This window comes from Larus michahellis, chromosome 23, assembly GCF_964199755.1.
Source record: "Larus michahellis chromosome 23, bLarMic1.1, whole genome shotgun sequence".
NCBI lineage: Eukaryota > Metazoa > Chordata > Aves > Charadriiformes > Laridae > Larus > Larus michahellis.
The window spans coordinates 692,382-718,275 of NC_133918.1; the positions used below are offsets into that span (position 1 = coordinate 692,382).

The 25,894-nt window shown below is 54.0% G+C and overlaps 1 protein-coding gene across 26 annotated transcripts in view; it reads left to right on the plus strand.

The window, feature by feature from the left end:
- Nucleotides 1–329: 329 nt before the first annotated feature.
- TCF3 (transcription factor 3) overlaps nt 330–25,894 on the plus strand; it is an 81,119-nt gene continuing 55,554 nt past the window's right edge. For 16 of the 26 annotated variants that reach the window (XR_012584516.1, XR_012584517.1, XR_012584518.1 and 13 more), the window contains exons 1-3: nt 330–559; nt 2,754–2,849; nt 9,672–9,744. Coding sequence is in view for 21 of the 26 variants with exons in the window: in XM_074566157.1 (XP_074422258.1) it covers nt 2,775–2,849; nt 9,672–9,744 (148 nt within the window). In the remaining 5 variants the exon portion in view is untranslated. Of the gene's footprint in view, nt 560–2,438; nt 2,850–9,671; nt 9,745–25,894 lie in introns of those variants that run through there. The other 10 variants (XM_074566158.1, XM_074566161.1, XM_074566180.1 and 7 more) reach the window with 7 other exon arrangements.

Here is a 25,894-nt window from a genome sequence, read left to right on the forward strand (position 1 = left end):
TCCCGCTGCAGCATGTGCGGCCGCACGGGCCGTGAGCGGGTGGGGAGAGGGGAGTGTTTACTGCAACACCGTGCGAGCGGCGGAGGGATACGGCGGGAGGCTCCGCGCCGCGTAGGGGCGTGGCGTGAGGCGACGGGGGCGTGAGGGGAGCGGGGAGGGGGGGCGCGGGGGCCGCGTCTGGCTCTGCCGCCGCCGCGGGGGGAACCATGCGGAGGCCGCGGGGCGGGCGGGCGCAGCAGCAGCAGCAGCAGCGGCGGCGGCGGCGGGAGGAGGAGGCGGAGCGGCGGCGGCAGCGGCGGCGTTAAGGGAGGCGGGGCAGGGGCCGGGGCGGGCCGCCGGGGCGCACGCGCCGCCCGGTGCGGGGCTGATCGCGCCCGCTTTGGCTGCATTGTATCCGCCGGCGGCGCGAGAACAATAGGCGCCGCCGCCGCCGGCCCTGGGCGCCGCGGCCGCCGCCCGCCCGCGCCCGCCGCTGCCGGCCCCTCCGCGCCCGCCGGACCTTCATGCGCTTCCCCCTCCCCCGCGCACGCAGGGGGGGTGCGCGCCTGCCCCGGAACAGGTAAAACAAAAATGATAAATAATAATAAAAATAATAAAAAGAAAGAAAATAAGAAAATACGGACGTGCTGCCGCCGGGGCTGGCGGGGGCTGTGCGCGGCCCCGGTGTCGCTGCGGGACTTCAGGCTCTTCCTCTCCCCTCCCCCGGTTCTATTGTCCCCGGTAAAGTTTGCCGGGGCGGGCGGGGGCTGTGTGTGTGCCGCGGGGGGGGGGGCGGCCCCGGTCCCGCCGCCAACTTCAACCGGGCACGCACCCCCCGGTCCCCCCCCCCTTCCCCCGGCGCCCCTTCCCGGTTCGGGGCGCTGCAGAAGTTGGGGGACACCGGGGGGAGGCGGGGACGGGACGTGTGTTCGGCCGCCTCCCGCCCCTCTCAGGGTGGGGGGGAGGCCCGCGGTGACCGCGGCTCCAGGGGACCGGGAGCGGGGGGCTGCAGCCCCCTCCGCCGTCTGCCCCGCGCTGCAGGGCGGGGGGCAGACCGTTTGCGGGACCCCCGGGCGAGCGAGGCCTGGTCCCGGGCTGGCCAGGCCGCACCGGGAGCCGGAGCAGCCCCGGGGGCGGCCCCCAGCCTTTGTCCCGGAGAAGGTGGCTGCAGCGGCGGAGGAAACCCGAGCGGGACGGGGGGAGAGGCGGACATCTGCTGCGCGTTAGCCCGGCACCGGCGGGCCCGGCCTGGCCCGATGGGGCGAGTTGTGCCCGGCCTTTGTGCCGGGGAGGGGGGGGAGGGGGACGAATAAACCCGGACCGGCCAAAAATAGGAGCGGGGGCGGGGGGGTAAAAATTAAAAGCCCGGAGTGAATTTGGGGGTGTATTGGTGAAGGTGTCCGCCGTCTTGGGGGGTGCTGGGTTTCGGGGGGCTGCGGCGTTTCTGGGGGTCCGGGGGGGCCGAATCTCCCCCTTAGCCGGGGGTCTCTCCGGCGTATAACAGGGACGAGCTCGGCCCCACCGGAGTCGAGGCAGTAGGTTGGGAAAGTTGCTTTAAAAAAAATAAAAATCCTGACCAGATGCAGCGATGACACTTAAAGAAAAGGCTTTTTAAAGAAAAGGGGGGGGGGAATAAAAATTTAAAAAAAAAAAAATCCCCATGCTGTTTTGTATAGTGGCGAAGGGTTTTTACATGCTGGGCAGATTTTAATGTTGTGTTATTTTTTTTCTTTTTTAAAAAAACTTCATTGAGATGTGGTGGTTGAGTCGGCACAGCCTACAAACACTTTAGATAGCATGGAGTTTTCTTTTTTCTTTCTTTCTTTTTTTTAACCTTATGATTAATGAGTTAAATTTATTGGCCAGCTGCCCTTTGTAACCATGAATGAGTTCCTAAAAAAAAAAAAAAAAGCCCCAAAAAAGGAATCTTTTATCTCATCCCAGGCCTCTCTTCCTCCCTCCCAAAGAAATATTTTTCTATCATAGTGAGCTGGCCAAAAAGATCAATCTCCCTTTAAAAAAAATAATCTGTAAAATTAGGAAGAATAATATTTACCTATCTTGCAAGATTGCCTGGAGGGCTTTATTTTTGCAAAACCCTCCGAAAACAAAATTTTCTTTTTTTTTTTTTTTTTTTTTCCAGTCGGAGGGGAGAGGTTCAGTTCTCACCGGCCTGGCTGGGCATCCCCAAATTCAACCCCTTGAAAAAAGCAGCTGCAGGTGCTCGGCAACCCAAAGGAAAGAGGGAGGCGTATGATCAGACCTTTTTTTTTTTTTAATTTCTTTTTTTAAACAAAACTAGGCAAGGACAAGAGAGCCTCCTGCGGGGAGAGAGCGTGGGGGACGGAGAGGGGGCGAGCCGAGCCAGACAAGTGCCTGAGTGATAACTTGCCTGAACCCTTTGATAAATGAGTTGACTCTTTTTTTTTTTTTTTCTTTTTTTTTTTTCTGCTTCATTCGCCACACGCCAGGAACAGAATTGGCCTGAACTAGTGGAATTGGCAGCAAAAAACTAACATACAAGTGTGTCTGGTCAATAGAGCGCTTGTTCCTGCCTCGGGGTGCGATGTGAGGACTCCGACTGTGCGACTGTGCTTGCGAGTTGGATGCTGGAGACGCCGCAAAGGATTTTTCTTTTTCTCGCCCCTTTCTCTCTCGCTCTGGCTTTTTAAAATATTCATCAATGGGGTGGGTAGTTTGCTCTAGTCATTAAAATCTCTCTTTTTTTTTTAATTTTTTTTTTTTTTTTTCCCCTTCCCCCTGGCTCTCTCCAGGACTGCCGAGGCTGTGGGAGTATGAATCAGCAGCAGCAGAGAATGGCTGCAGTTGGGACAGACAAAGAGCTCAGTGACCTGCTGGACTTCAGCATGGTAAGCCAGCGCCGCCGGGGGGGCTGCAGGGACCCGGGGGCTTTTCCTTGTGTTTCGGAGCTGCAGAAGGGAGGAAATGTGAGCCTGTAAATTGGACATGATGGGTTTCAGATGTGCCGTGTTTGTGTGCGTGCACATGTGCTGCGACTTGTTTATTTTCAAGTTAAAGCAAAGCCTCGGCCCCTCCTCTCCTCCCCCCCCCCCCCTTCCCTCAAACCTATATTGTTTCCTTGCAGAGAGGTGGGTTAGGTTTTTTTTTCGGATGGGAAATTCTGGGGAAATATAACGGAGTTGTGTGTTCTCTGTTTAAATGCTCACTGTGAAATGGGCTGGGCGACTCTTTCTGAAGTCATGCGAAGATGTAACTTCAGTAGCCGATTAATCAGGCTTTTTTCCTCTCCCCAGATCCAGGCTTTTTTCCTCTCCCCAGATCCAGGCTATTAAACTTTTGCTCCCACAGGTTATTTTGTCACAGTTTGAAAAGGGTCCAAGCTCTCCAGCGCGTTATTTTTGCAGGAGTTGGCCACTTGTGTTCCCCACGCTCTGCTCTTCTGTATCCTGGAAACCTTTAGCTGCATTTAGGAGCTGTTTATTTTCAAAGAAAACGGGACCTAAGAGTTCCCCCCAAAGGGTGTGCGCCGCTCGGAGGGAGGAGAAGTCCCTTCTAGTCATAGCAGAGCGAGGGTTAGTCCCCAGCACGTCTGTCCGTGCTGCTGTCTGGGCTCGTCAACGTGCTGCGCAGCGTAGGCTGTTGTTGGCGACTTGTGGAGGGGAGAGCTTGTGTTCAAAAGAAAATAACTTTCTGTTGGGTTCCTCTGTCGCACACTGCACCCTCATGGCACTTGGAGCGTGCATCTTGCTCTTTAGATAAGCAAACGTGCTGCGAAGATAGAAAAAAAAAAAAAAACCCACTCTGTGAGTGTCGGGGCTGTCCTGGGTCACCCGGCCCACAGCCCTGCTGGGCTGATCTTCCTGCCCCTTGAAGAAGAAGGGAGTGAAGGGGGGGAAAAGTGGTGGCAGAGCCATCGGCACCCACTGTCCTAGTGCCTGGGGGAAGTGCGGAGGCTCAGCCGCTCTTCTGTACCCGAGCGCTGAGGTTTAGCAATGGGAAATAACACTTTTTATACAGCTGGGGCTCGAACCTGTCCCAGCAGGGCTCCAGATCGGTGCGGGGGTCTCTCAGTCCCCCGAAGAGCAATTCATCTGTAGGAGGAAAGGCCCAGTTCTCCCGGTTTCATGCTTCTGTTGGGAGGCCAGTTCTGTTAGATTGCCAGCAATGTATTTTTACAATAGTATGTTTTACAGTTGGTAGAGGGAGCACAGTGATGGTGTGCGTACAAACACGGGGCTCGCCGGGGAGCAGTGCGTGGTCATTTGTCTCTCTCTCACCTCGGAGGTGCTGCGGGTTGGCAGGAGCCCCGGAGCTTTCCATCTCCCGCACTGCAGAGTGCTGGGTTTTGGGTCGGTAACTCATAATCTGTTCCCTGACGGGGGAACCACTGTTGCTTTTTGTCCCCCATAGGAAAAAAATCAAATCCCACTCACAGTTTAGAGCTCTAAAAAAAAACCCCAAGACCATATTTTCAAATTTAACGAACCATCCTCATTTGCATGCTCAGAGCTGTATTCCCTGGAGGGGTCCTGACCCGTTCCCTCTGTACACAAATTTTTCTGTCCTTGGAGAGTAATCTACACCTAGCGGTTGAATTTGGGTTTAATTCCAATGCCCTTACACTGGTGTAAACCTGGGAACGGCCAGAACGTGTTGGTGTAAGGCTCCTGCGTTCGGCAGCGGCACTGGGGGCGGCTGCTTTGCAGAATCGGGGCCTGCAGATGTCATTTGCCAGCAAATGACTCGAAGACGTTCCCTCCAGGATAAGTTGGCCGATGGGCTCTGGCGCAGCCTGGATCCGAGCCAGATCTGTGTCACAAACCCTCATCTCCGCACACGCACACCCTTCTCCGAAGTTTGCATAAAAGGGGAAGATGAACATCTCTCCTGAAGGATGAGTAGCTGAAGTGGAAAGCTTCCTGGCTGGTAGATGGTCTTCACCCTGGCATCGGGGGCTGCTTGTGCACAGCGTGGGTCTGGCGGAGGGGCTGCACCATGGGTTGCTCTCCCTGTGTCATTGGGATGCAGGCTTTTTGACCACAAAGCTTGCTTTTTTAAGTATATTTATATTTGAATAAGTAGGAGCGGAACATCAGTCCGCTAATCCTCTCTGGGAGAGTAGATGGGAGGGAAGACCAGAGAGAGAGATTCAGAGCAGCTGGAAGCATTTGCTTCAGACCAGTATTTTGATTCCTTTTTTCTAGGGAAAATATGTTCAACCCCAGCAGTCCATGGTCCAGCTCGGCGCAGTGAGTGAATTTTAAGATCTGGCCCTAATGTGGTTGCATAGTCAGACGTGAGTTCGTGGGGTCAGTAAATGGCAGGTTCTGTGAGATGCTATAAATTGGGATTACAGTCCTGAAAAGAAAGACTCATGCCTTCTTTAATAAATAAAGACATGGGGTAGTTATTGAGCTGCAAAATGCTCGCCCAAAGCTTTTTTGCTGATGTTATTGGCCAATAAGGGCAAAAATCAAAGGAATCTGTAACGTGCATCCAAGTGAGCGGGAGCCAAACACCCAGCGATGTGTTCTGATGGCTGCTTTGGGGTGTGCATGGCAGAGTGCTTCCCTCTCCCTCTGAACAAATTGCCTTTTATAATTGCCCCAAAGTACAGGTAATTTGTGAGCTTTCTTTCACCACCGCTCCCTGGCAGTAGTCCAGGACAGGCTTGCAAATCCGGAGGAGAGCTTTTGAGAGAGCATCCTGCCTATAGATTTGAATTTGACGGCTTTACCTATTTATTCGCCTTGGGTTTTGGTGCGTCAGCCCTTGGCCCGGGGTTGCCGGGCTTTGACGGGCACGGGCTGTGTACGGCAGGAGCTGCCGTCGGGAGATGCTTGGCGGTACACGCCGTGGTTATCCTGGGTGGCATCTCATCTGTGCAGGCAGGTATCCTGGCCAGGCTGGGGTACTCCCCACGGCACCAGGAGAGCCGGGATGGAGCAGCAGGAATAGGGCCGGGGTTGGGAGGCTGTCCGTGCCGCAGAGCGCGCCTGCCAAGCTTGATAGAGGCAGGCGGCTGCGTGCCAGCCTGGGTCCCTGGCAGAAGTGAAATGCTGTTAACAGCCATGATTATTAGCAGAGTATTAACCATATGCTGCAGGGATGCTGGTTGTCAGGGTGGGTTTCCAGCTCGATGAGACGTTGCAGGGTGGGCAGGGGCTTGAGCAGTCACATAGGACCTGCCTTCTGATTTCTCTGCAAGTGACTGCGTGCCAGCCCTGGTGGCTCCAGCCATCGAACTGGGGGTGAAAGCCCAGCAAGCGGGGCTTAAGCAGGCTCCTCCTGCCCTCGCCGCCGCTCCTGCCACGCCGGAGGATGCTGAAGCCATTCCCTGCTCTGGCCAAGGCGCAGCGCCTGCACTTCCATGATAAAACTCTCGCTTTTGTTCAGAGTGAAGCAGTTGTTAAGTTTGACTTTACGCCACAGTGTACGTTTGGGGCTGTAGTCAGGAAGGTCTGTCTTAAATGAACACGTCTAAAATATCCTGCTGGCAATGTTTATTGAGTTGAATTCCCTCTTCTCCCCGAATTAACAGCTGGATGCTTTCCACGCTGCAAAATAGATTTCAGGGTTTGAGCTCAGGCCTGAGGTTGGTTCAGCCTGCAGTTCATAAGGTGGAAGAGCAGAGGAAGTGGAAACAGCTATTTAATTTGAAAACACTGATGGACTGGTAGAAGTACACAATAAATGAAATGCTGCTCGATATTGTTACTTGTGTCTGGCAAATTCCCTTTCTTGCTTGCGAGTTCGCTGTTGAGTGTGGGCTCTCTTAACCAGAACTTTGCAGGCGTTTGGTTCTTCCCCTGCGCTGGGTTTGCGTCTTTTAACCTGGGAGAAATGGAGGGAGAATAAATTCTTGGGGAGGGCTGGAAATCGAGCTACAAGGGTTTGCAGGAGTTGTTGTCAGCTGTTGGGGAGGCTGGAGACAGGACTTGAGAAACCAAATACAGTGACTTAAGATGGGGGATTTTACATAACCGTTTAAATCTACATTATTCAAATCCAGCAAAGGCCCAGTAATGACCCAATTACAGTTCCTCAGCCGCTGATGCCTGGGTCCCCTCTCGCTGCCCGGGTCCCTCCAGTGCGTGCCAGCTCTGGTTCATCTCCTCCCTCCCCGTTTATTTTTAAAGCAACATTTAAAAGCAGAAAGGAAATTTGCAGTGGGTGGGTGAACTTTGCCTGTGAGTGACATACACCAGCAAAGGCAGACGGCACTTCACGTATGACTTGTGCCGGGCTCCTTGAGGCAGCGGACCCGGGTGCCTTCAGCCCACACCACGATGGAAAAACAAGCCGGCAGCAAGAAAGAAAAAAAAAAAAAAAACAAACCACAAAAAACCCCCAAAACACTTCCTTTGTAAGCACTGAGTGTGTTTGGAGCCTGTATCCAGGCGAGGGGTAACCCGGGGTTCCCCCCTCTCTCCGGCATCACCCTGTTTTAGCATCCCCACCTGCCTGGGTGCAGAAGGGGGTCTGGGATTCCATAATCCCTCGGGGAGGAAGAGCAGGGAGGTGTGTTGCATCAGTCTCTGAGTCTCGGTGGTGGGGAGGGCATCCCCCAGGGCTGCGGGGGCGTGCTGGGGATTGCCGGTGGTGGGGGCGACGGGGACACCCCACCTCTTTTGCAGAAGTCGAAAGCGCTCGTTGCACAATGGAACAAGGCTGTTCATTTTCTCCACTTGTGTTTGCTGCTCAGACCTTGGGTTTTTCAGCATCAGCAAGTATGAAGCAGAAATGCTCATGAAAAAGAGCCAGCAGTGCTTTTTTTTTTTTTTTTGCCCTTTTTTTTTTTTTGGTTGCTTTTTGCTCGGTACCATTATGTTCATGCATCCCATCCCCCCCAGAGCTCACACGTGCAGAACTGCCTCTTGCCACTTGGAAAGGGGGTTTCTAACCACTTCATTTGATCTTCTTCCCTGCCTAAAGAGGGGAGAGTGAGCACAGGCCAGTCGGGATCAGCCACATAAATTCCATTTTCAGTAATTTTGGCCATTTTTGCAGAAAACACTACTGCCCTGCAAGGGGAAGGGAGGGGGGGCAGGCAGGAAAACCCTGTAGCATCGCAGAGGAAGGTAGGCTGTGGTGGCGTCAGGGTTTGTTGTTGTTTTCTAGCTCCACTTCCTGAGGAAACAAGATGTATTTGATGGGGGGGCTGCCAGCCCACCCCCAGTGCCCCTGGAGCCCCTCCGGAGCGGGCAGCAATGTCCCCTCGGTGCCAGGAGGGTGTCGGGAGAGCGGGGTGATGGCCGGGGGCGAAGGCAGGTGTCTGCAGGCTGGCTGCCGGCGGGAGTGGTTGTCCACACGCGGGCTGCATGCTTAAACTGTTTACACCTTTATTTAAATCCATATATATAACATATACATGATGTGCGTGTGTGCATACATGCATATGATCCCGAATTTGTGTTCTTTTTTTGAATGGCAGTTGGTTTCTTAACTGCTCTCTTTGCATCTCTACCACATTTAACTGTGTTTTTTTTTTTCTCCCCAGCATTTGTGAAAACAAAGCTGGGCAGACGGTTTTGTACAAAGGAATGTTTCTGACCACAGCCAGACATCAGCTATGTCAGGGCATGAAACGCTGCATTTCTGTAGGCTCTTGTGCCATTACATTGTTTAATCTTCAAAGCATTAAACTTTTGAGTTACTCAGACACTGCAAAGCTAAAAATAATAAAAATTCAAATGACTTGGTGGTGAAAGTATCTTGAGTTGAGTAGTAAAAGGATATTAAAATGTTAATTCACTAAGCGTTTTCCCACCAGTTGTTTTATTGGCTGGAGCTCCATTTGTGTGGAGGAGAATTAGTTTTCTTTTCTGCTGCACGCAGGTGCATATAAATTTTGAAATAACAGCTTCTGAAACCCTCCCAACTTATATTAAAAATATTTATACAGGTTAGCTGACGAGGTATGCAGTATTTTTGAGGAAGCTCCCTGGCAGGAGATTAGTTGTGACACTGAAGCTGCAAACAAGTAGCCAGAATGACCGATGCTGTAAAAAATGTTAATCTTTCTAATAGTGAGTTAAATACCTTTGCCCTTGGCGCAGCTTCTCCCGCCGGCCCCCAGGGCTGCGTTAGCTCCCGGTGCTGCTCCGCGAGGCTGGAGGGTTCGTCCCTCCGAGAGCTGCCGTGAGCCGTCTTGCGCTGAGGTCCAGCACCGCTGGAGTGTGTGGTTTTGCCACCTTTGCCTGTGCCTGTGGGAGATGCGGGATGAGACCCGGACCGCTGCGGGTGGTGGGGTGTTGGGGGATACAACCAGCTTTGCTGGGCGCCATTGTTTTCCTCCTAGCTTTTCAATGAATGGAGTCGGCCTTTCTCCATGGGCACTCTCTAGTCTGGGCTTTGGTGAATAAGTTAGGGAAGAAACTGTTGGGTTTGACCACAGCAATGATGCTTCTTGGCTGGTTTTCAGTTGCACGTAAGGAACCAGACGCGCTGTGTACACAGGAGAAGTTTATGCACGTAGGAATGTGTGTGTATATTAGCACACAGCTGCGCTGCTGTCCTGTCCCTCCTGCAGCTGATCTATGTAGCAGGGACACAAGGAAAGGAAAGTTTTTTGCATCAGTAAAGTGTTTCTCTTCCCCCTTTCCTCCCCCCCGCCTGCCCAATCTGACCCCCTTTGCAGCAGCACAGTAAAACTAACATACTGAAATCTCTTTTCTCTTCCCTTCTCTCTCATCTTCTTGTTTTTCTAGATGTTTCCCCTGCCAGTGGCTAATGGAAAAAACAGACCCACGACCCTCGCGAGCACTCAGTTTGGAGGATCAGGTACAGTCATCTCGATTTTTTTTTTTTCCTTAATACCGTTATGTTTCTTGCAATACATTTGTGTTTGCTTCCAGAGACCCAAAAGGAGGGGTTTCTGTAGTTCTGTGTTACGCACTTTTTCTGGTGGTGGCCTGCTACTGTTTCTCTGGGTGATTTTCTTACTGCTCCCCGTGTCTCTGGGTAGTCAAAGCTGCTCTTGCTGATCTGTCTCCAACTGAAGAAGTCGCTACCTGAGCCACTCGGTTTGTTGTCTTGCCACTTGGACTGAAGCAGCCTGAGAGCAGACAGCCAACGCTATTCTCTTAAGCTGCTTAGGTGAAGGCGTGTCTGCAGACGTGCACCCCAGGAGACTTTTGCTGTACGTCACCAAGAAGACGCGGTGGTGGGGGTTAATTCCCGGGGCTGCCCAAAGGGACACTCTGGTGCAGTTTGGGTGTCTGCTCCGTTCAGCCCCTCCAGCAGCTCCCTGCTGTTGGGTGGCATTTCAGCATTCCCAAGGGGACTTTTGCAAAGCCCTCCTGACCAGATGCCTCCATGGAGGTGGCAGCAAGGGTGGCTGGAGCCGGTTCCCCATCCTCCAAGCTGGACCCCGCTGCGGTTTTGGCATGCTGTTGAGCAGAGCCTTGCCTGTCCCGCCTTGCCACAGTGTCCCTGAAACCGGCCGCCGGCCCTGCTCCCCAGAAACACTGGGTGGCCACATCCATCCCTGCCAGCCCGGCTGCCGAGGAGGGGCCAGGGTGCCAACATCAAAGGGCTTTGGGAGCAGGGTGCCTGCGGGGAGGAGCGGGCTGGCGATCCGGCTGCGATAGGAGACTCTCTGAAGGGCGTGTAGCTTTTCATGTCGGATTGGGAAATGCGGCGCTGGTTAATTTGAGGCTGAAGCAGAGAATTCCCCGTCCGGGTGGACGGTGTGGTGCCGTGCCAGGCTTTTGATGCCCGGGGAAGCCGCTCTGTGCAGGGCTCGCTGCGGCCCCTGGCATGCAGGAAGTTCAGTTAATTTGTCCTTCTTGCTGAAACACGCTGACGCTTTGTGGATGGTTAAAACTCGACCTTCTCTACCCTGGGCTCACTCGGGCTGTCCAGGGAGACTCCTGGCCAGGTGGAACGTCTGTGGCCTGACAACAGGCAGCATCCCAGAGACTGGGGTGGGATTTCTGGATCGCAGCTTTGATCGTAGAATTGTTTGGGTTGGAAGGAACCTTAAAGATCATCCAGTTTCAAGGCCCTGCCATGGGCAGGGACACCTCTCACTAGACCACGTTGCTCAAAGCCCTGTCCAGGGGCCATTCAAGCCTGGCCTTGAACACCTCCAGGGATGGGGATGCCATCCCCAACACCACTGGCCGTTGATGCCGGTGCACACTGTGGGGCAGAAGCAGGACAGGAGGGGTGTCTTCTGCCATGCCCTGCTCCTGCCCTTTTTGGACAGGGAAGTTTGATGCTTCCAGATGGGGCTGTTGAGCTGCATGTCAAGGTGGTTTTGGGCAAACATTTTTACACAGAGGGAAGCTGTTGAGTGGGCGCTGGAGGAGGTTTGAGGGGAGAAAACGCTTGGGTTAACCCAAGCTGGAAGCTGATCTCTCCAGTGAGTGTTCCTGTGTGGGACTTTTGCTGTTAAAATAATCCACCAAAGATGCGCTACATGCTAGTGAGAGCATAGTAATGGAGCAAGCTCATATGAATTCGTTTCCTGCTTGGAGGCTGGCTTGGCTGCCGGGTTTGCAGTGCTGGCCAGCCAGGAGAGGCTGGAGCGGGGCCCTGCGGTTCAGCCGGCACAGTGACCGGACCCCCCTCCGCTTGGCAGCACAGCAGCCGAAACGACACCAAACCTTTTATTCTCCTCCCCCCTCCCCTTCTCTTCTTTCGGGTGAGTGAAAGGTAATGTTGACACCACCCTTCCTCTGGGCTGCTGCTTTTTGAGTCTGGCTGTGAGCAGTTCATAAAAACAGAGGACTGATGTTATACAACGGCACTGACGGCGGTTGCACAATCGCTGCTGTCCCAGGCTCCGGGCTCTGCGGCGGCTCTTTTGTCCTTGTGTCCTTTCGTCTTTTGGCATCCCAGGTTGGAAATGCAGCTCGGGGCTTGGTTTTGGGGAAGCCTCTTCCTCCAGCAGCGGAGTTATCCCTCAGCCAGTCATCCTCAGCAATGCCGGTGGAGAGCAGGGGGCATTTTTGGTTTGTGTCTCGTCTTTGTGACTTCTCTCTGCTCCTCAGTGCTTGAAAATTGATTTTTGCTGGTGGGGTGAATAACTGCAGTAAGACGTTACGGAGGTGTGCCATGTCCCCGGGTGCACTGCGTCTGTTAGAAGCATCCAAGGTGTCTAAACTAGGTCCTAGATAGCGGCCAGTTGTTGTTTTCAGAGTTTGTTGATGTTGGTTTAGCTTAATTCGCTAATTGAGAGCAAGGTACAGTCAGATCCTAGTTCATCCCCAAAGGCATAGCCAGCCACCCGGCTCCAAATTTGATTTGAAGTCGAATCGTCCCCAACCCTGATGTGGTCAGAGGGTGGAGAGCAGATGGTCCATGGATTTGGGGACCTGGACTTGCAGAGGGAGCAGAGCGCCTCCAGCCACGCTGTAATCTGGACCTGGAGATTAGCTCCCTAAATCTCTTCGCCTTGCAGGCAGGCCTAGCCTTCGTCTTTATGGGCCTCATGTTTTTCAAACCCTCCTGTTCAATCGGCATCCCTGGCCCCCTGACAAAGATAGTGCAGCGTGTCCCCTCCGCTGCCATCCCTCTGCCTGGAAAGGAGAAGCAGACACTGGCTCTTAGCGCGCTGGTGTGCACCATAGCACCAGTATCTCATTATTTGGGGTTATTGTAGTAACCCCGAGATAATAAACTCATCAGTTTATGATGCCAGTTTATTATGCCAGAGAAATTGGTGTTTCGTGCTTCTGCCCACCCTTGGACATGTGAATTCGAAGCCTCCCACTTTTCATCTCCCTCCTCCTCGGGGAAATCCTGGGGCAGTATGTAGCTGGGAGTTTTTTGCTCCTCCGGAGGAGCTGTTAACTCCAGGCTCTTTCCTCCCCCGGGGGAGGTTGGGAGCGGAGGGAGCGAGGCGGTGACCCTGCTGACTCCCAGCCAGAACACCCCACTTGCCAAGACGAGGTTCTTGCTTCCAGAATCCAGCTGGCAAATAAGGTAGCGCAGTCATTTGCAACAGCGCTACTAGAAAAATCACAGTGATAAAATTGCCCTGAATTCAAATCCTTTTGAAATCACAATTAATAATTGCCCTGGCCAAGCTGCTGGCACTCGTGCGGGTGGCCCCGTTTCTCTCTCCAAGGCCAGGAAAATTCAAAGTGTTAATGCAAGCCCTCCAGCTTTGAGATCCCTTTGCTTTTATATTTGTCTCCTGGTTTTATTTTAAGCTCTGCCGCTGTTTCCCTCATTTCTGTCCTTAAATGCACCGGGGAGGAACTGGTTTAGCTACCCCGCCGCATGGACAATTCAGCACCTCCGCTTTGCGTTTTCTTGGCAAGGCGAAACCCAACAATTGCCACTAGGATGGAGCTTACGTCACACCGACCCTGGCTGCAGCATTTATAGCACATATAGGTCACCGCGGGGAAGTTGATCTTCCTGGGGCTTTGAGCTGCAACCAGTGTTTTCCAGCGTGAGCCGTGTCATTTGCCGCTGGTGTTTTATTTTAGCCGGGATGCTCAGTGTACGCCTATTGTCCTGGTCCTAGAAGGCTGCGGTTTCGCCGTCCCCTCGCTAAACTGTTTGTTTATTATTTGCAGTAGCAAAACATTTAAAACTGTGTCCGCTGTCCCCCCCCGCCCCATGTCATAGTTCATAAATGACTAATCTGATCAGAAACGAGCTCCCTCCCAGCGCGTTTAATTAAACTGTGCCTCTAGCAGGAAACCGCGCGTGCGAAATTTCACATGGAAATAACCATTTTTAATTGACATTAAGACAGTAGGAGTGGCAGGAGGCGAAGGAGTTTCATTGTCTCTCCCCAGCCCGGCCGTGGCATTGCTGTCGCCTCGTGGCTGCCGTGTTTTCGGCAGGGTTGGTGCCTGCCCAGCTGCGCCGTTGCCTCGGCAAACGGGCTGGGGCTCCGCGGAGCAGGGAGGGACCACAGAGGGACGGGACTGTGCGAGGTGCCGCAGCTCCTCAGCAGCGCTTTGCATCCCCGGTTGATACAGAGAGCGTGCAGCCATCTCCCCTCGCAACGGTGCGGGATGCCAGGTTTGTGTCCTGCCGAAACAGGAGCCCGGGCAGCCTCCTGCTGACAGATAATTCTGCTCGCGACAAATAAAAGCTCTGCTAAAAAATAGCTTTTTTAATTTTTTTTCCCCCCTCTCCTTCCCTTGTGAGCGTATGAATTCACCGTTAAATGTCTTTCCCTTCTTGCTTTGTGCTGAAGGGAGCTCCCTCGCTTGGGATCGCTCAAGTGGGTTCAGAAGGGAGAGTCCCTTCCCGCTCCGTGCTGTGATTTCCACCCCCAAAATTTGTTCAGTGCTTTTTTGCTAGCGAGATGGCGAGATGAGGCTCATTGTTGAGGGAATTGCTTTGATCGGGGCAAGTTCATAAAATACATTTGAAGCTGGCTAAGCGGGGAGCTTTTCAAAGGGCTACAAGCTGGTGCATGTAACAAATTTTAAGTTATAGTCTACTGAACAAAGTAAATGCATTCTCCCTGGAGGTAGGTGAGTCCGTATCCCCTTTGAAAGCCCGCTTTAAACACCGTTCAAACTTGGATACCTATGGCAACAGCACTGAAAGTAATAAATTCTATGAAAGATGAGGTTGTCTCTTTAATTGGTGCTATGGGTGAGCTGTTTGAAGATTTAATTATTTTGGGTGTGCAGGCGGCCCCGCGTTAGCAAGCTCCCAGGCGGGGAGGGGGTCGGTGCCCCGGCCAGGAGCTGGGCTCCCCTTCCCTTGCGGAGCACCCGGCTGCGGAGTTTGCGGTAAAAACACTGAAGTTAAAGAGTTACGAAGAGCTAAGCACAGCGTTTCTGTTGCCACGCTGTCAGCAGTTGAGTTTCAGGCTGCGGAATAGCATTCGCAACTATTTACCACAGTGAGGAAAACAGGAGCTTTTATTAGTAAGGATGTATCACGTTTTCCTACTAACTGCCTCTAGTTCCCACATGTTTTGCTTATGCTGAAGTGGGAGTGATGGGCTTTGCTTGCTATTTTGATAGATGATGAAAGGCAGACATGAGGTGCGCAATATGGGACTTGATATTTAAAACTGGCAGTTTCCATTAAAGTACGTACTTCAGGCTGCTTGTTTATGTTGCGGTTGCGTGCGTGCCCATACAGCAGGCTTGCAAAACTGTCACTAAACACAAAGCCACCACAACAAAAAAGTCAAAGCAGAAAAATTTACTTGCCTGCCTGCTGGCGTGACCATTTCTTTCGAAGGAAAAATGACTTTTTAGCCATTATCAAAGGTTAAAAAAAAAAAAAAGCCTTTCCATGGACAACTCAAGCTTGCAAAGCTGTCAGGTGTTGTCGGCCTGGAAAGAGACGATCCCTGTAGCCCTCCGCTGCTCCAGCATTTCCATTCCTGCCGCCGGCAGAGCCCGTTCCCGGGGTGTAGGAGGCTGCTGCCGGCGTGCGCAGGGTATTGCAGTGCCGCAGCCCCAGCCTTGCCAGTAACAAAGCCTGGAGGACTTTCAGTGGAGTTCCTCTCCCACGTGCTGGTCAGGTGCGTTAAACAGTTTCCTGCCTTGTTTTTGTCTCTGCCTTCGGAAAGCTCCTGTTCTCCTTCATAGAATCATGGAATGGTTTGGGTTGGAAGGGACCTTGAAGATCATCTAGTCTCACCCCCTGCCCTGGGCAGGGACACCTCCCACCAGCCCAGGTTGCTCCAAGCCCCGGCCAACCTGGCCTTGAACCCCTCCAGGGATGGGGCAGCCACAGCTTCTCTGGGCAACCTGGGCCAGGGGCTCACCGCAGGGAATGATTTCTTCCTGATGTCTGACCTCCCCTTTCTGTTCCCTGTTTTTCCTGTGGGATGGATCCTGTTAACAAGGATACAGGTTTGGAAGAAAAGGCTTGGAGGGCCCAAAAGCTGGGGGCAGGGAATGCGGGTCAGAATGTGGGGAAACAAGTGGCAGGGGAAGGTCTTCACGCCTGTCTCCATTAATCCAGCGTCACACCCCAGTTACATCCCTGATCCTCCTGTTCCTGCTCCCAGGGCTTCCCCACCTGGGTGGCGGTTCCTCCTGCGCCTTTGCAGTGAGGTTGAAACATGAAGGCCGGCCTTTCTTTCTCTCTCCCTGTTACCTCTCTTCAAATTTTTTTTTCCTTGAATTTTCCGGCAAGGCTGAGAGCGAGGATTTGCTGCTAGAGGCACAGCTGGTCTCTAACGGACACGCGAAGAGTGAGCCTGGGAAGAGCAGGAGAAGGGTGATGGTGCCACTGGGGATGCACTGCCAGGAGCTCGGTGCTTCTCCAGCACCCGGCGACAGGCAAACACAACCCGGTCCCTGTTTGGTGGGTGTTTAACTTCAGGGCGTGGAAGTGGAGAGGTTTTTTGGGTTTTGGGGTGTTTGGTTTTTTCTTCTGCTACTCTGGGGAAGAGGCTTCCTGGCTGGATTTGAGATTTTGAACTAGGAAAGAGCACGGGGAATGTCGGGGGTGCCAGCGCTGAAGCTGCACTGAGATAAGTGACAGCTTTTGTTTAGGAGCTGCAAATTTGACACAGACCTTGTTTAAGCACACAGTTTTAACTTTGCCAGAAGAGCTAAAGCAGTACAGCTATCTCCTGCCGGCAGAGCTTTTTCCTTCCCTTGATGAGGCAATTGAGTACGAGTGTAACTGTGCCTGCTCGAGGGGTTGTGATGAGAGGAGTGTATCTTATGTAAAAATCATGTGCCTTGCCTGGATTAAGGCTGATGTGAAGCTGGAGTGAACCTTCTGCGTTTCAAAAGAACGTGTACGAGCTCGAGCACCTGCCTTCCTTCTAATAAGAGGAGCTGGTTGTGTACTAATCGCATGCCTAATGTCGTTGCCTTGTTCGCGCTGCTGTCCTCTTATTACAGATGATCTTCTGGAGGGCAGCAGCTCTGCCTCAGCCCCCCTCGAATCCTGCTCACGCAGGGCTGCCCGAGCGGCACGTCTTGGTGTGGGGCTGAGGTTGGAATTGTTTGCCTTTGGCTCAGCGTCCCATCCCGGCTCGAGGCCTTGCACGCTTGTTGTGCCCTTTCCAAAGGGGAGAGATGGCTTTGGAAGGGGCCCAGCAGGTCTGGCAAGCGTTTCTGCTGGACCTTGCTGCTGCTAATTTCAAATTCTGCATGCTCCGTAGGGTGCCCTGCTCCAGCACGTGTCCCGCGTGTGACCAGTCACTCTGCCTATTGCATCTCCATTGTTAATGTTTAGCTACAGTGAAACTCAAATTGCAATTTTAGTATTTGGGGTTTTTTAGTTTGAGACAGCAAATAGGTGTCTTAAGGGGATGGATTTAACGCGTAGTGCTATTATATTACTCTGGATGGTCCCACCTCTAGCCCAGCACTACATTCTCCAGTGTTAACACAGCTGAAGGATGCTATAGATGCATATTCTCTGCTCACTAGTGCCCAAAATCACTGGTAAAGGTGATATTTTCAAAGCCCTTGTAACACGAGAGCAGACTCTGAAGCCAACCGGGTAATGATGTTACTCGCGAGCGACATTTTCACAAGAGGGAAGAGGATGGTGATCTACCACTGTGGCTGGAAGAAGGACGTGTTGACACAAGGTCTTGGGAGCAAAGTCGTGAGCGTCTCTGAGTGCTTTGAGCATGAGAAGAGTCTGTTGGCTAAACTCGATGGGCAGGGGAAACCCTCTCGGGAAACCCCCTCGTCCATGAGGCTGCTGCGAGGTGATGGTTTGACCTGGGCTGATCTGCCCGTTGGCAGCAGCGTGGCACCATTAGCTAATTGTGGGAGCGGGGCCGATCTGCCGACATCAGCTGGAAACCTGCCCTGGCAGCGGCGTGAGCCGGGCCCTGCCTGAAAAACGCGCTGCGCTCCCGGGAGCGGGTTCGGTACCTCTGCCCGGGGTGCAGGGAGAACCCCAGGTCACTGCTCCTTGGCTGTTGTTTCTCTTTTGTCTTGGCGCGGGGCTCCTCACCGCTTCTGCTCAGCCTGTTCTACCTGCTCTGGGCGCAGGAGCCGGGGGGGGGTTTGCCCACCCACCCGCCGGTGGCTGCCCAGCACCCTCTCCGTGGCACAGAGGGCTGCGAGCAGTGGGCCAGCGGTGAATGTGCAGCTGATGCAGCTGTCTCAGTTATGCCAAAAAGTTTGCCCAGATCTGCCTCTTGGATTCCCAGCCGCGTGGGTTGGGATTATCCTGCCCTCTCCCAGCACCTCCAAATAGCTGAGAAATCCCAGGAGCACAGCGAGGGGGTGGCAGGGAGGAGCACCAGCTTGCCCGCCTGTCCCTGTGTGGCAAGGACAAGGGACCTGGGCTGTGTCAGGACTGGGTGCTGGGGCTTCCCTGGCACTTCCCCAGGCCACCAGCCCTGCTGGATACAAGCAGTTGCCTGAACCTGATCAACCAGGGAGGTGAGGATGGGCAGTGACCCACTTGGTGTTGTGGGCTATAGAATCAGAGAACTGTAGAATAGTTAGAGTTGTAAGGGACTTTAAAGCCCACCCAGTGGCACCCCCTGCCCTGGGCAGGGACACCTCCCACCAGCCCAGGTTGCTCCAAGCCCCGGCCAACCTGGCCTTGAGCCCCTCCAGGGATGGGGCAGCCACAGCTTCTCTGGGCAACCTGGGCCAGGGGCTCACCCCCCTCACAGCAAACAATTTCTGCCTCACATCTCATCTCAATCTCCCCTCTTCCAGTTTCAAACCCTTCCCCCTCGTCCCATGGCTCCCCTCCCTGCTCCAGAGTCCCTCCCCAGCTTTCCTGGAGCCCCTTTAGGGCCTGGAAGGGGCTGGAAGGTCTCCCCGGAGCCTTCTCTTCTCCAGGCTGAACCCCCCCAGCTCTCTCAGCCTGTCCTCCCAGCAGAGGGGCTCCAGCCCTCCCAGCATCTCCGGGGCCTCCTCTGGCCCCGCTCCAACAGCTCCGTGTCCTTCTGCTGTCGGTGCCCCAGCGCTGGAGGCAGCACTGCAGGGGGGTCTCCCCCGAGCGGAGCAGAGGGGCAGAATCCCCCCCTCGCCCTGCTGCCCACGCTGCTGGGGATGCAGCCCAGGCTGCGGGGGGTTTCTGGGCTGCCAGCACACGGTGCCGGGGCGTGTGGAGCTTCTCCCCCACCGACACCCCCAAGTCCTTCTCCTCAGGGCTGCTCTCCATCCCTTCATCCCCCAGCCCGGGTTTGTGCTGGGGGTTGCCCCGACCCAGGTGCAGGACCCTGCACTTGGCCTGGGTGAACTCCATGAGGTTGGCACGGGCCCCACCTCTGCAGCCGGTCCCGGCCCCTCTGGCTGGCACAGCTAGTGGGCATCTCAGGGGCTGCAAAAACCCCTGAAGACGATGTGCTGGCCTGAATGCAGGGGCCCTTTGGTGACCAGCGCTGTTGGTGAGTGATTGCATTTTAAGAAAGTGGGACTTTTCCACAGGGTGGTTGCAGGCAGCGTGTGGTCTCTGCCAGATGCTTGTGCCCCTGCTGGACCTCCCAGCGGAGACCAGCCGGCGGGGAGAGCATCTTGCTGCACGCTTCAGAGGCCCTTCTGCCCAAAGGTTCCCAAATACTTTGCAAGTCTTGATTAACGCATTAGCTTAAACAAATTGAGTTATATATGCCACGGAGGGAAGAAAGGTACTGCAATCCTTCAGTGTTGACTTAAAGTTTAATTAATTTTGTTGCCAAATGAGGCATGAAATACAGTGTGAAATATATTGTGGTGCTGAATGCGTAATTGTACGGGGGCCTGGGAGCAGAGCGAGCGCTGAGGATCGGCATCACCTGGGGCTCAGAGCTCTCATGGCACCAAAACGTGTGCGTCTTGGCAGCAGCGGCATAGGGAGCTGATTTGGGGGGACACCCGACCTCCCCACCCAAAGTGGAAGAGGCGTCTGAAGCCTCTCTTGTGCCCAAGGGTTTGTCGCTGTGTTTGTGCTGGAGGATACAACCATCGGAGCCAAACAGCCGGACAAGACTCATGTCGGTGGCTCCCCAGGGTCTGTCCTCTCCGGGACGCAGCAGGAGCAGCCGCTGTGGCCGTTGCGTCTTTGCCATCTTAAAATCGATTTGACCAGGGTTTGGGGATGTAGGATGGTAGTTTTGCCATCTGGTTGTAGAGATTCTGTGTTTGTCTGTGCGGGGTGGTCTCGCAGGGTGGAAATACATGTAAAGAAGCAGCAGAAGAGGAAAATGCTGAACTGTGAGTGAAGATTTCTTGATTCAGCTTTTAAGAATTTTTTTTAGCGGCTGTTTTAATGCTCTTCTCGCTGCCATGATTAATGTTTCTGGAAGGAGGATGTCTTCACAGCACCTTGCTCCCCCACTAAAGCGGGGAAAGAGGCAGCCCAGGACATCTGCCCCCTTTTATTTTATCTTGAATTTTTCAATTAACTCTCCAGGTAGCCCAGCTCCAAAGCCAGCAGGGAGAAAAATCTAAAAAAATACTGTCCATCTGCCTGTTAACCCTGAGAAGCGCATCCCCACCTCCAAAGTGACCTAAGGCAATGTCTTCCTCTAAATTTAGCTGGAGATTGCGTCAGGAGCAAGAGGGAGGTGAAGTTAATGTGGCATAAGCTTTTTCTAGCAGGGGAGTCTTTACGGTTAGACAGGGACCGAAAATAAATAAACGGGCCTTGTTTCTGAGCATGGGGGGACGAGGCTGGAGAAGGGCAGCCCCCAGCACCTCGTGTACCTGCCAAGGTGGGCTTTTCATACCCAGCGGGGCAAAGGACGGTTGTATATAAAACCTTGGCCTGTCCTAAAGGGGAAGAACCTTCCAGGAAAGTGGGTGACGCTGCCCGTGTCCTGGCTGCAGGGCACTAGGGACAGCCAGCGAGCTGGGGGGGGGGGGTCTTCTTTGGTGACAGCACCCACCTCTGGGAACTGGCAGGCAGCAGGTTTGGTGCTGCTGCCCGGAGCTCGCTGGCCACCAGTCGAGGCAGAGCTGTTCCTCTCCTTCTCAAAGGGTTTTGAAGCATCTTCTGCCCACCCTTCATCCCTGGCCCCCTGGGGATGAGGAATCAGCAAGGTTTTTCCCCCTCGGAAAGCCCTCCCGGGTCTCCGTCGTGGTGCTTTTTGGTTGGTGCTCTTTGGTTGCAGACATGGTGGCATCCAGGAGTGCTCCAGGGGACAACCTGACATGGCCCTGACCTGGAAGAAGACCCAGGCAAACTCCTGCAGGACAAGCCTTGGAGGACACTGGTGTTGCCAGTCACCTCTTACCTTTCTGCTTGTCCTGGACAACCCAGGGGGACACGGGTGGTTCGGCCTGTGACAAGGGACGAAACCCATCCTTGTGGTGGTGTGTGTGTCACTGCTCCTCGGAGAGCGGGGAGGTCCTGGGCCCCTTCTGCTTTTTTTTTTTTTTTTTTAAAGTGAGGTGGTCTCTCTTCCAAAGGCTTCTTAATGCCCCGTTAACATTGTTATACAAAACAGCAGTATGCCATTTAATTAGGAAAAATACGTACTAACCTCTACCATATGTTGCTCTTCTCCTCATATTAGCATTTGAAAGTCCAGCTGAATTTCAATGCGAAACTGGATTTTATCCAAATGATGAATGGCCCGAGAGGCTGTGGGAAGGTGGATGTGCCTCCCTCTCGCATGTGGTTGGGTTTTTGGGTTTGGGGTTGGTTTTCTTTTCCTTCTTAAAACATTTTAAAGCAAGATTCCTTTCTTTCTTGTATCATGGTTCCAACTGTTCACACCTTTCCTCCAAAACCTTAAGTGAACTTGTCTGGCTGGGTGGGCATTCCTACGCCACTAGAACACCCCAGCCCCGCGAAGGAGAGGGATTCGATTTACTCTTAAGCAACATGTTTTCAGTGGCAGTTCCGCTGGTGGCCGAGAAGATGACCCTGCTGCCTCCCCGCGCTGCTGGGTTTCAGCCACGGCTGCTCTGTCCTCGGAGGTTTGTAATCTCCTTTGCTGACTTAAAGTGAGACTTGGATATCGACAGGCGCCTTTTCCTTCAAAAGACAAGCCAGCAGCCCGGCCGTGCGGGCTCCGAGCCGCCGTTGCGTCCGCGACAGGAGTGTGAGGACGGTTATTGGGTCGGTTTTCCCAGCCTGCTGTCGGATGGTGGTGTGGCTCGGCTTGTCTCCGGGTGTGCGGGGCTTTGCTAAAACTCCACTGCCCACAGCTTCCGAGCTGGGGGCTGAAGCTTCTTTGGCTTTTCATTTCTAGTTTGTGGAGTGCTGGCAGCTCCAAGCCCCTTCCCAGTTGGGGCCGTGGTGTCTCTGCGGCCATCCCTTCTCCGGCAGCATGGGGCAGCATTCCCCGGCCACCCTAAAACAGGAGCGGTGGCATCTCGCTGCTGCTTGTGCCGCTGGAAGAAGAGCTGGTTTAGGAGCCGTGCGGTGGCTGGGTCCATGGCAGCGCATCCCCAGCGTCTCTTAGGGCTGCCTGGACTGTCCCTTGGCTGGAGTTTGGACTTTTCTCCTCGTCCGAGGTGCATTTAAACGGAGTTAAGCTCTGTAACAAGCTCAGCATTATGTTGCTGAGCTGGGTGTGCTCACACAGCTCTTGGTGACCTTTTGCTTCACCTACCTGGCAAGAAAAACCCTTAAAAATCACTTCGTATCCTGATTATTTCACATCCTCTGCCTCTGTGAATCTGTCGTCGGAGGATGGCTCGGGTGCTGGGCTGGCCGTGGTGCTCGCAGGGGGAGCTGGTTGCCACAGGTTTCTGACTTTTGTTCTCCTTTCTCTTGGCCTCTTGGAGATCAGTTCAATCTTGAAGACAGTTTTTGTTGGGGTTTTTTGTTGGGGTTTTTTGTTGTGTTAATGCAGCTGAACTAATATGATTACATTTCCAGATTTGGGTAATGGAATAACAAGTCAGGAAGCTCTTCCCCCCCCTCCCCCCAGCTTTTTTTTTTTTTTTAAAAAAAAGGAGAATTTATGTCACTTCCAAATTGTCCAAATCTCCAGTTGGGAAGATCTTTCCCTTTCTCAGTTACTCTTGGCACGAGGGCTTTTGCTGCCATGGCTGTGTGTGTGGCACCCCAGTCCTGCAGTGAGGGTTGTTGCGCTTCATGCACCATGCCGTGGTCGGCCATGGACCCGGAGCAGCCACAGGGTTGTTCTGGCTGCCCAAAAAGGTGGGTCTTCGCTTCCCTATGAGAGCTGCCAGGCCGAAGGGGCCGTGTACGTCCCCCCGTGCTGCGTTTGGGGCAGGACTCGCGCACACCTTGGGCAGTTTCGCCAGCATCTCGAGGCGCGTTGGCTTTGCTCACCTCCGTGCTCGCTCTCAGATTTCAGAGGAGCGATCTGGAAAACAGCTCAACCAAGTCGTCTCGCAATGGCAACTTCCTTTCTAAAAAGAGAAGGATGTTGCGGAGTTAGTGGCTTCCCATTATTTTCCCCAATTTGAGTGCTTTTCTTGCCGTCGGTCCCCCAGTGTCAGGCTGTGCAGTCTGCTTTGGTTTGGAGACAGCCGCCGGGACACAGGGAGTCTCGGAACCCCACAGGCTTTGCCTTCCCGAAGCACCGAGCTGCTCCATCCCTCCCGGGGCGGGGGTACCAGCTGGTGGAGTCCCGGTACCTGCTGGTGGAGCCCCCGCACCGGGATGGCGCTGTGGAGCGGGAGCAGGGCCATGGTGTTTGCCCTTCTTTGGGTATGCTGTAAGAAGGTAGTGAGTCACTTTCCATCGGGCCGATAGTTACCCTGCTCCTGTCTTGTATTTGTGTTGTGTAGCCAGCAGGATTATTTATAACTTAGCCAGCATCCCGAGTCTATTGTTTCAGCAAAGAGCAGGAATGACTAGATGACTTCCTGAGATTTTTTTTTACCACCCCCTCATTTTTAATTTTTTTTAAAATCTGCTTTTCCTTCCAAGTATTATATTCGCCAGTTGGATGCTTTCCCCCCACATCTTCCCCTCCTAATTGTGCATTTGTGCTGCTGACAATCCCACTACCGGTGTTGCTTTAACTCTTAAAAACTCTCCTGGGAAAAGCTGGGGTCTGTGGCCCGGGAGGGCTGGGGCACCTCCAGATGGCACGAGCAGCTCTCACCGGCCGCGCAGGTGCTGAGGACCAAGGCACGAGGCTCCAGCAGTGCCGTTAACGGGAGGGTGAGCATCTGTGCACTTGCAGGAGTTGCGCTGGACACTTTGGGATGCCGTGGGTGCCTCGGGATGCTGTGGGAGCCTAGGGACGACATGGAACCCAGGTGCGGGGTCGGTCCGGTCCAGGCCACCAGCACAGGATTGCACCTTTGCCCTCCCATGCAGCCTTTTTGTCTCTGCCCCTGTGATGGTGTTAATTGGGGCGATCCAAAGGTATCACCTCAGCTGCACAGGCCAAAAGCCATTTCCACGCTGGGGGAAGCGACGCATCTAGCCCTGGGGAGGTGGCAGTGGTGGGCACAGAAGAAGCGGGTCCTGAGCTCCTGTCCTTGTGTGTGCTTGCCTCATGGCAGTGGTTCCATCTGAGCAGGGTTCGCCCTAAATCCTGGAGCTCTCCCGGTTCTTGTCCTCCTCCTCTTTGTCCATCTGCCTGCATCTAAGTCACTGTTGGTATTGCAAGGCCCAGCAGCGACCACAGTTTTAATTAAGCTCTTCCCTGGAAATCGGTGGGAAATAAAGGTGTGCAGAGTGGAGAGAAGGGTCAGGGTGGGTGGTTTGCTGAACTCAGCCGACCTGAACTTTTGGGAGGGACCTGCGGGTTGAGCTTCCTTGGGGAGCAACACCCAGGGCCCCGACGGCTGCCGGCCGCGGCTCCTCCTTGCCCAAACAGCCCCGGTCCACTTTGGGTCTTCTTGCTTGAAGCTGAGGCGTAAGAGCCCAGCTTTGGGTTTGGTTGAGTCGAATTCTCCTTCTGGCCAAGTGGGATGCTCTGAGGTGGAGCCTCAGCAGAGCCCGTCCCGGCTGCGTTTCCTTCGTTAGCTGCTTCTCGGCCGTGATGTAACGAGCAGCCGCTGAGGTTAGAGCGGCTGCAGCCACGACCTGCAAAAGCGACCCGGGGGCGAAACAGCTGAAGAGGAAGGAGCCTTTGCTGCCTTGTGGTCAGCAGAGATCCTGCAGAAGTCCTCTCAGTTTCTGTTAGTTCAGAACTCAAAACTTCAGTGCTCGTTTATTTTTAAGCTGCTGTTTCGAGCCGAGGTGCCTGCGAGCCCTTGCTTGTCCTCTCCCCGTTGGTAAAAGCTGCCTCGTAGCCCCTCTGGCTCTGGACCCTTCCCCAGCGGGGCTGCGGGGAAGCGGTGGAAGGGGCTGGGGGTTGCTTGGTCTGTCTCCGGTTCTCCCCCTTCTCTGGGCTAACGGCACAGAGGTCTTGCTCTCCCTGCGCTGAGTTTCCAGGAATTGCCCGGCTCCGCAGGGAAGCACGAATGATTCAAATGGAGCTGTGCCGTGCTGGAAACGCCACTCAGGTGTGAGCAGCTCGGAGTGGAAAATGAGTCCTCGGTTCTGTCCTGTGGGGTTTTTACATGCTCTTATTAGCTGCGTTTGCTTTTCCAGGTTTCTTGTGGTGCAGAGCACTAGGTATGGGTCAGAAACCACCGGAGTGTCGCATGAGATCCTGGGCTTGGGTCGTCCATGAAGGGCCTGGGAATTGAGGCATCTCAGGGAACTGACGTCCAGAGCCATGAGCTCACAGCAGACTTTCGGGGTCATGTCTAGATTGCTTGTTGCAGTCAAAATTGGAGGTCCCTTGGGCCAGGCACTGAAACCGCTTCATGTAAGAGCTGGTCCCAAAGCCTTTACAGCCAAGTGGAGCCGTTTCGGGTTGCGCAGGAGCTCGTGCATCCAAGAGGATGCTTGTGCCGGCTGCTGGGCTGCCTCCCGCTGGTGCCTGGTCTCGTTCCTCTGAGGTTTCCAAGCTGCTGTTCCCTGGCTAAGGCACCCTTGTGCTGGCTCCTTCCCAGCCCAGACACTCACTTATTTGGGTTTTCTCCCCTAGCTGGAGTCTACAGGCAGTGATCTCCCAAGTCAAGTGCTGGGATGATTCCCCACCGCCACATTTCCCTGGAGCAGTGGGAAGAGCTGAGCCTGGATGGCACCAAATTCCCGCTCCCCGCCACTCCTCAGGTTCCTTTCGGCTGAAGTGTGTGGAAAACAA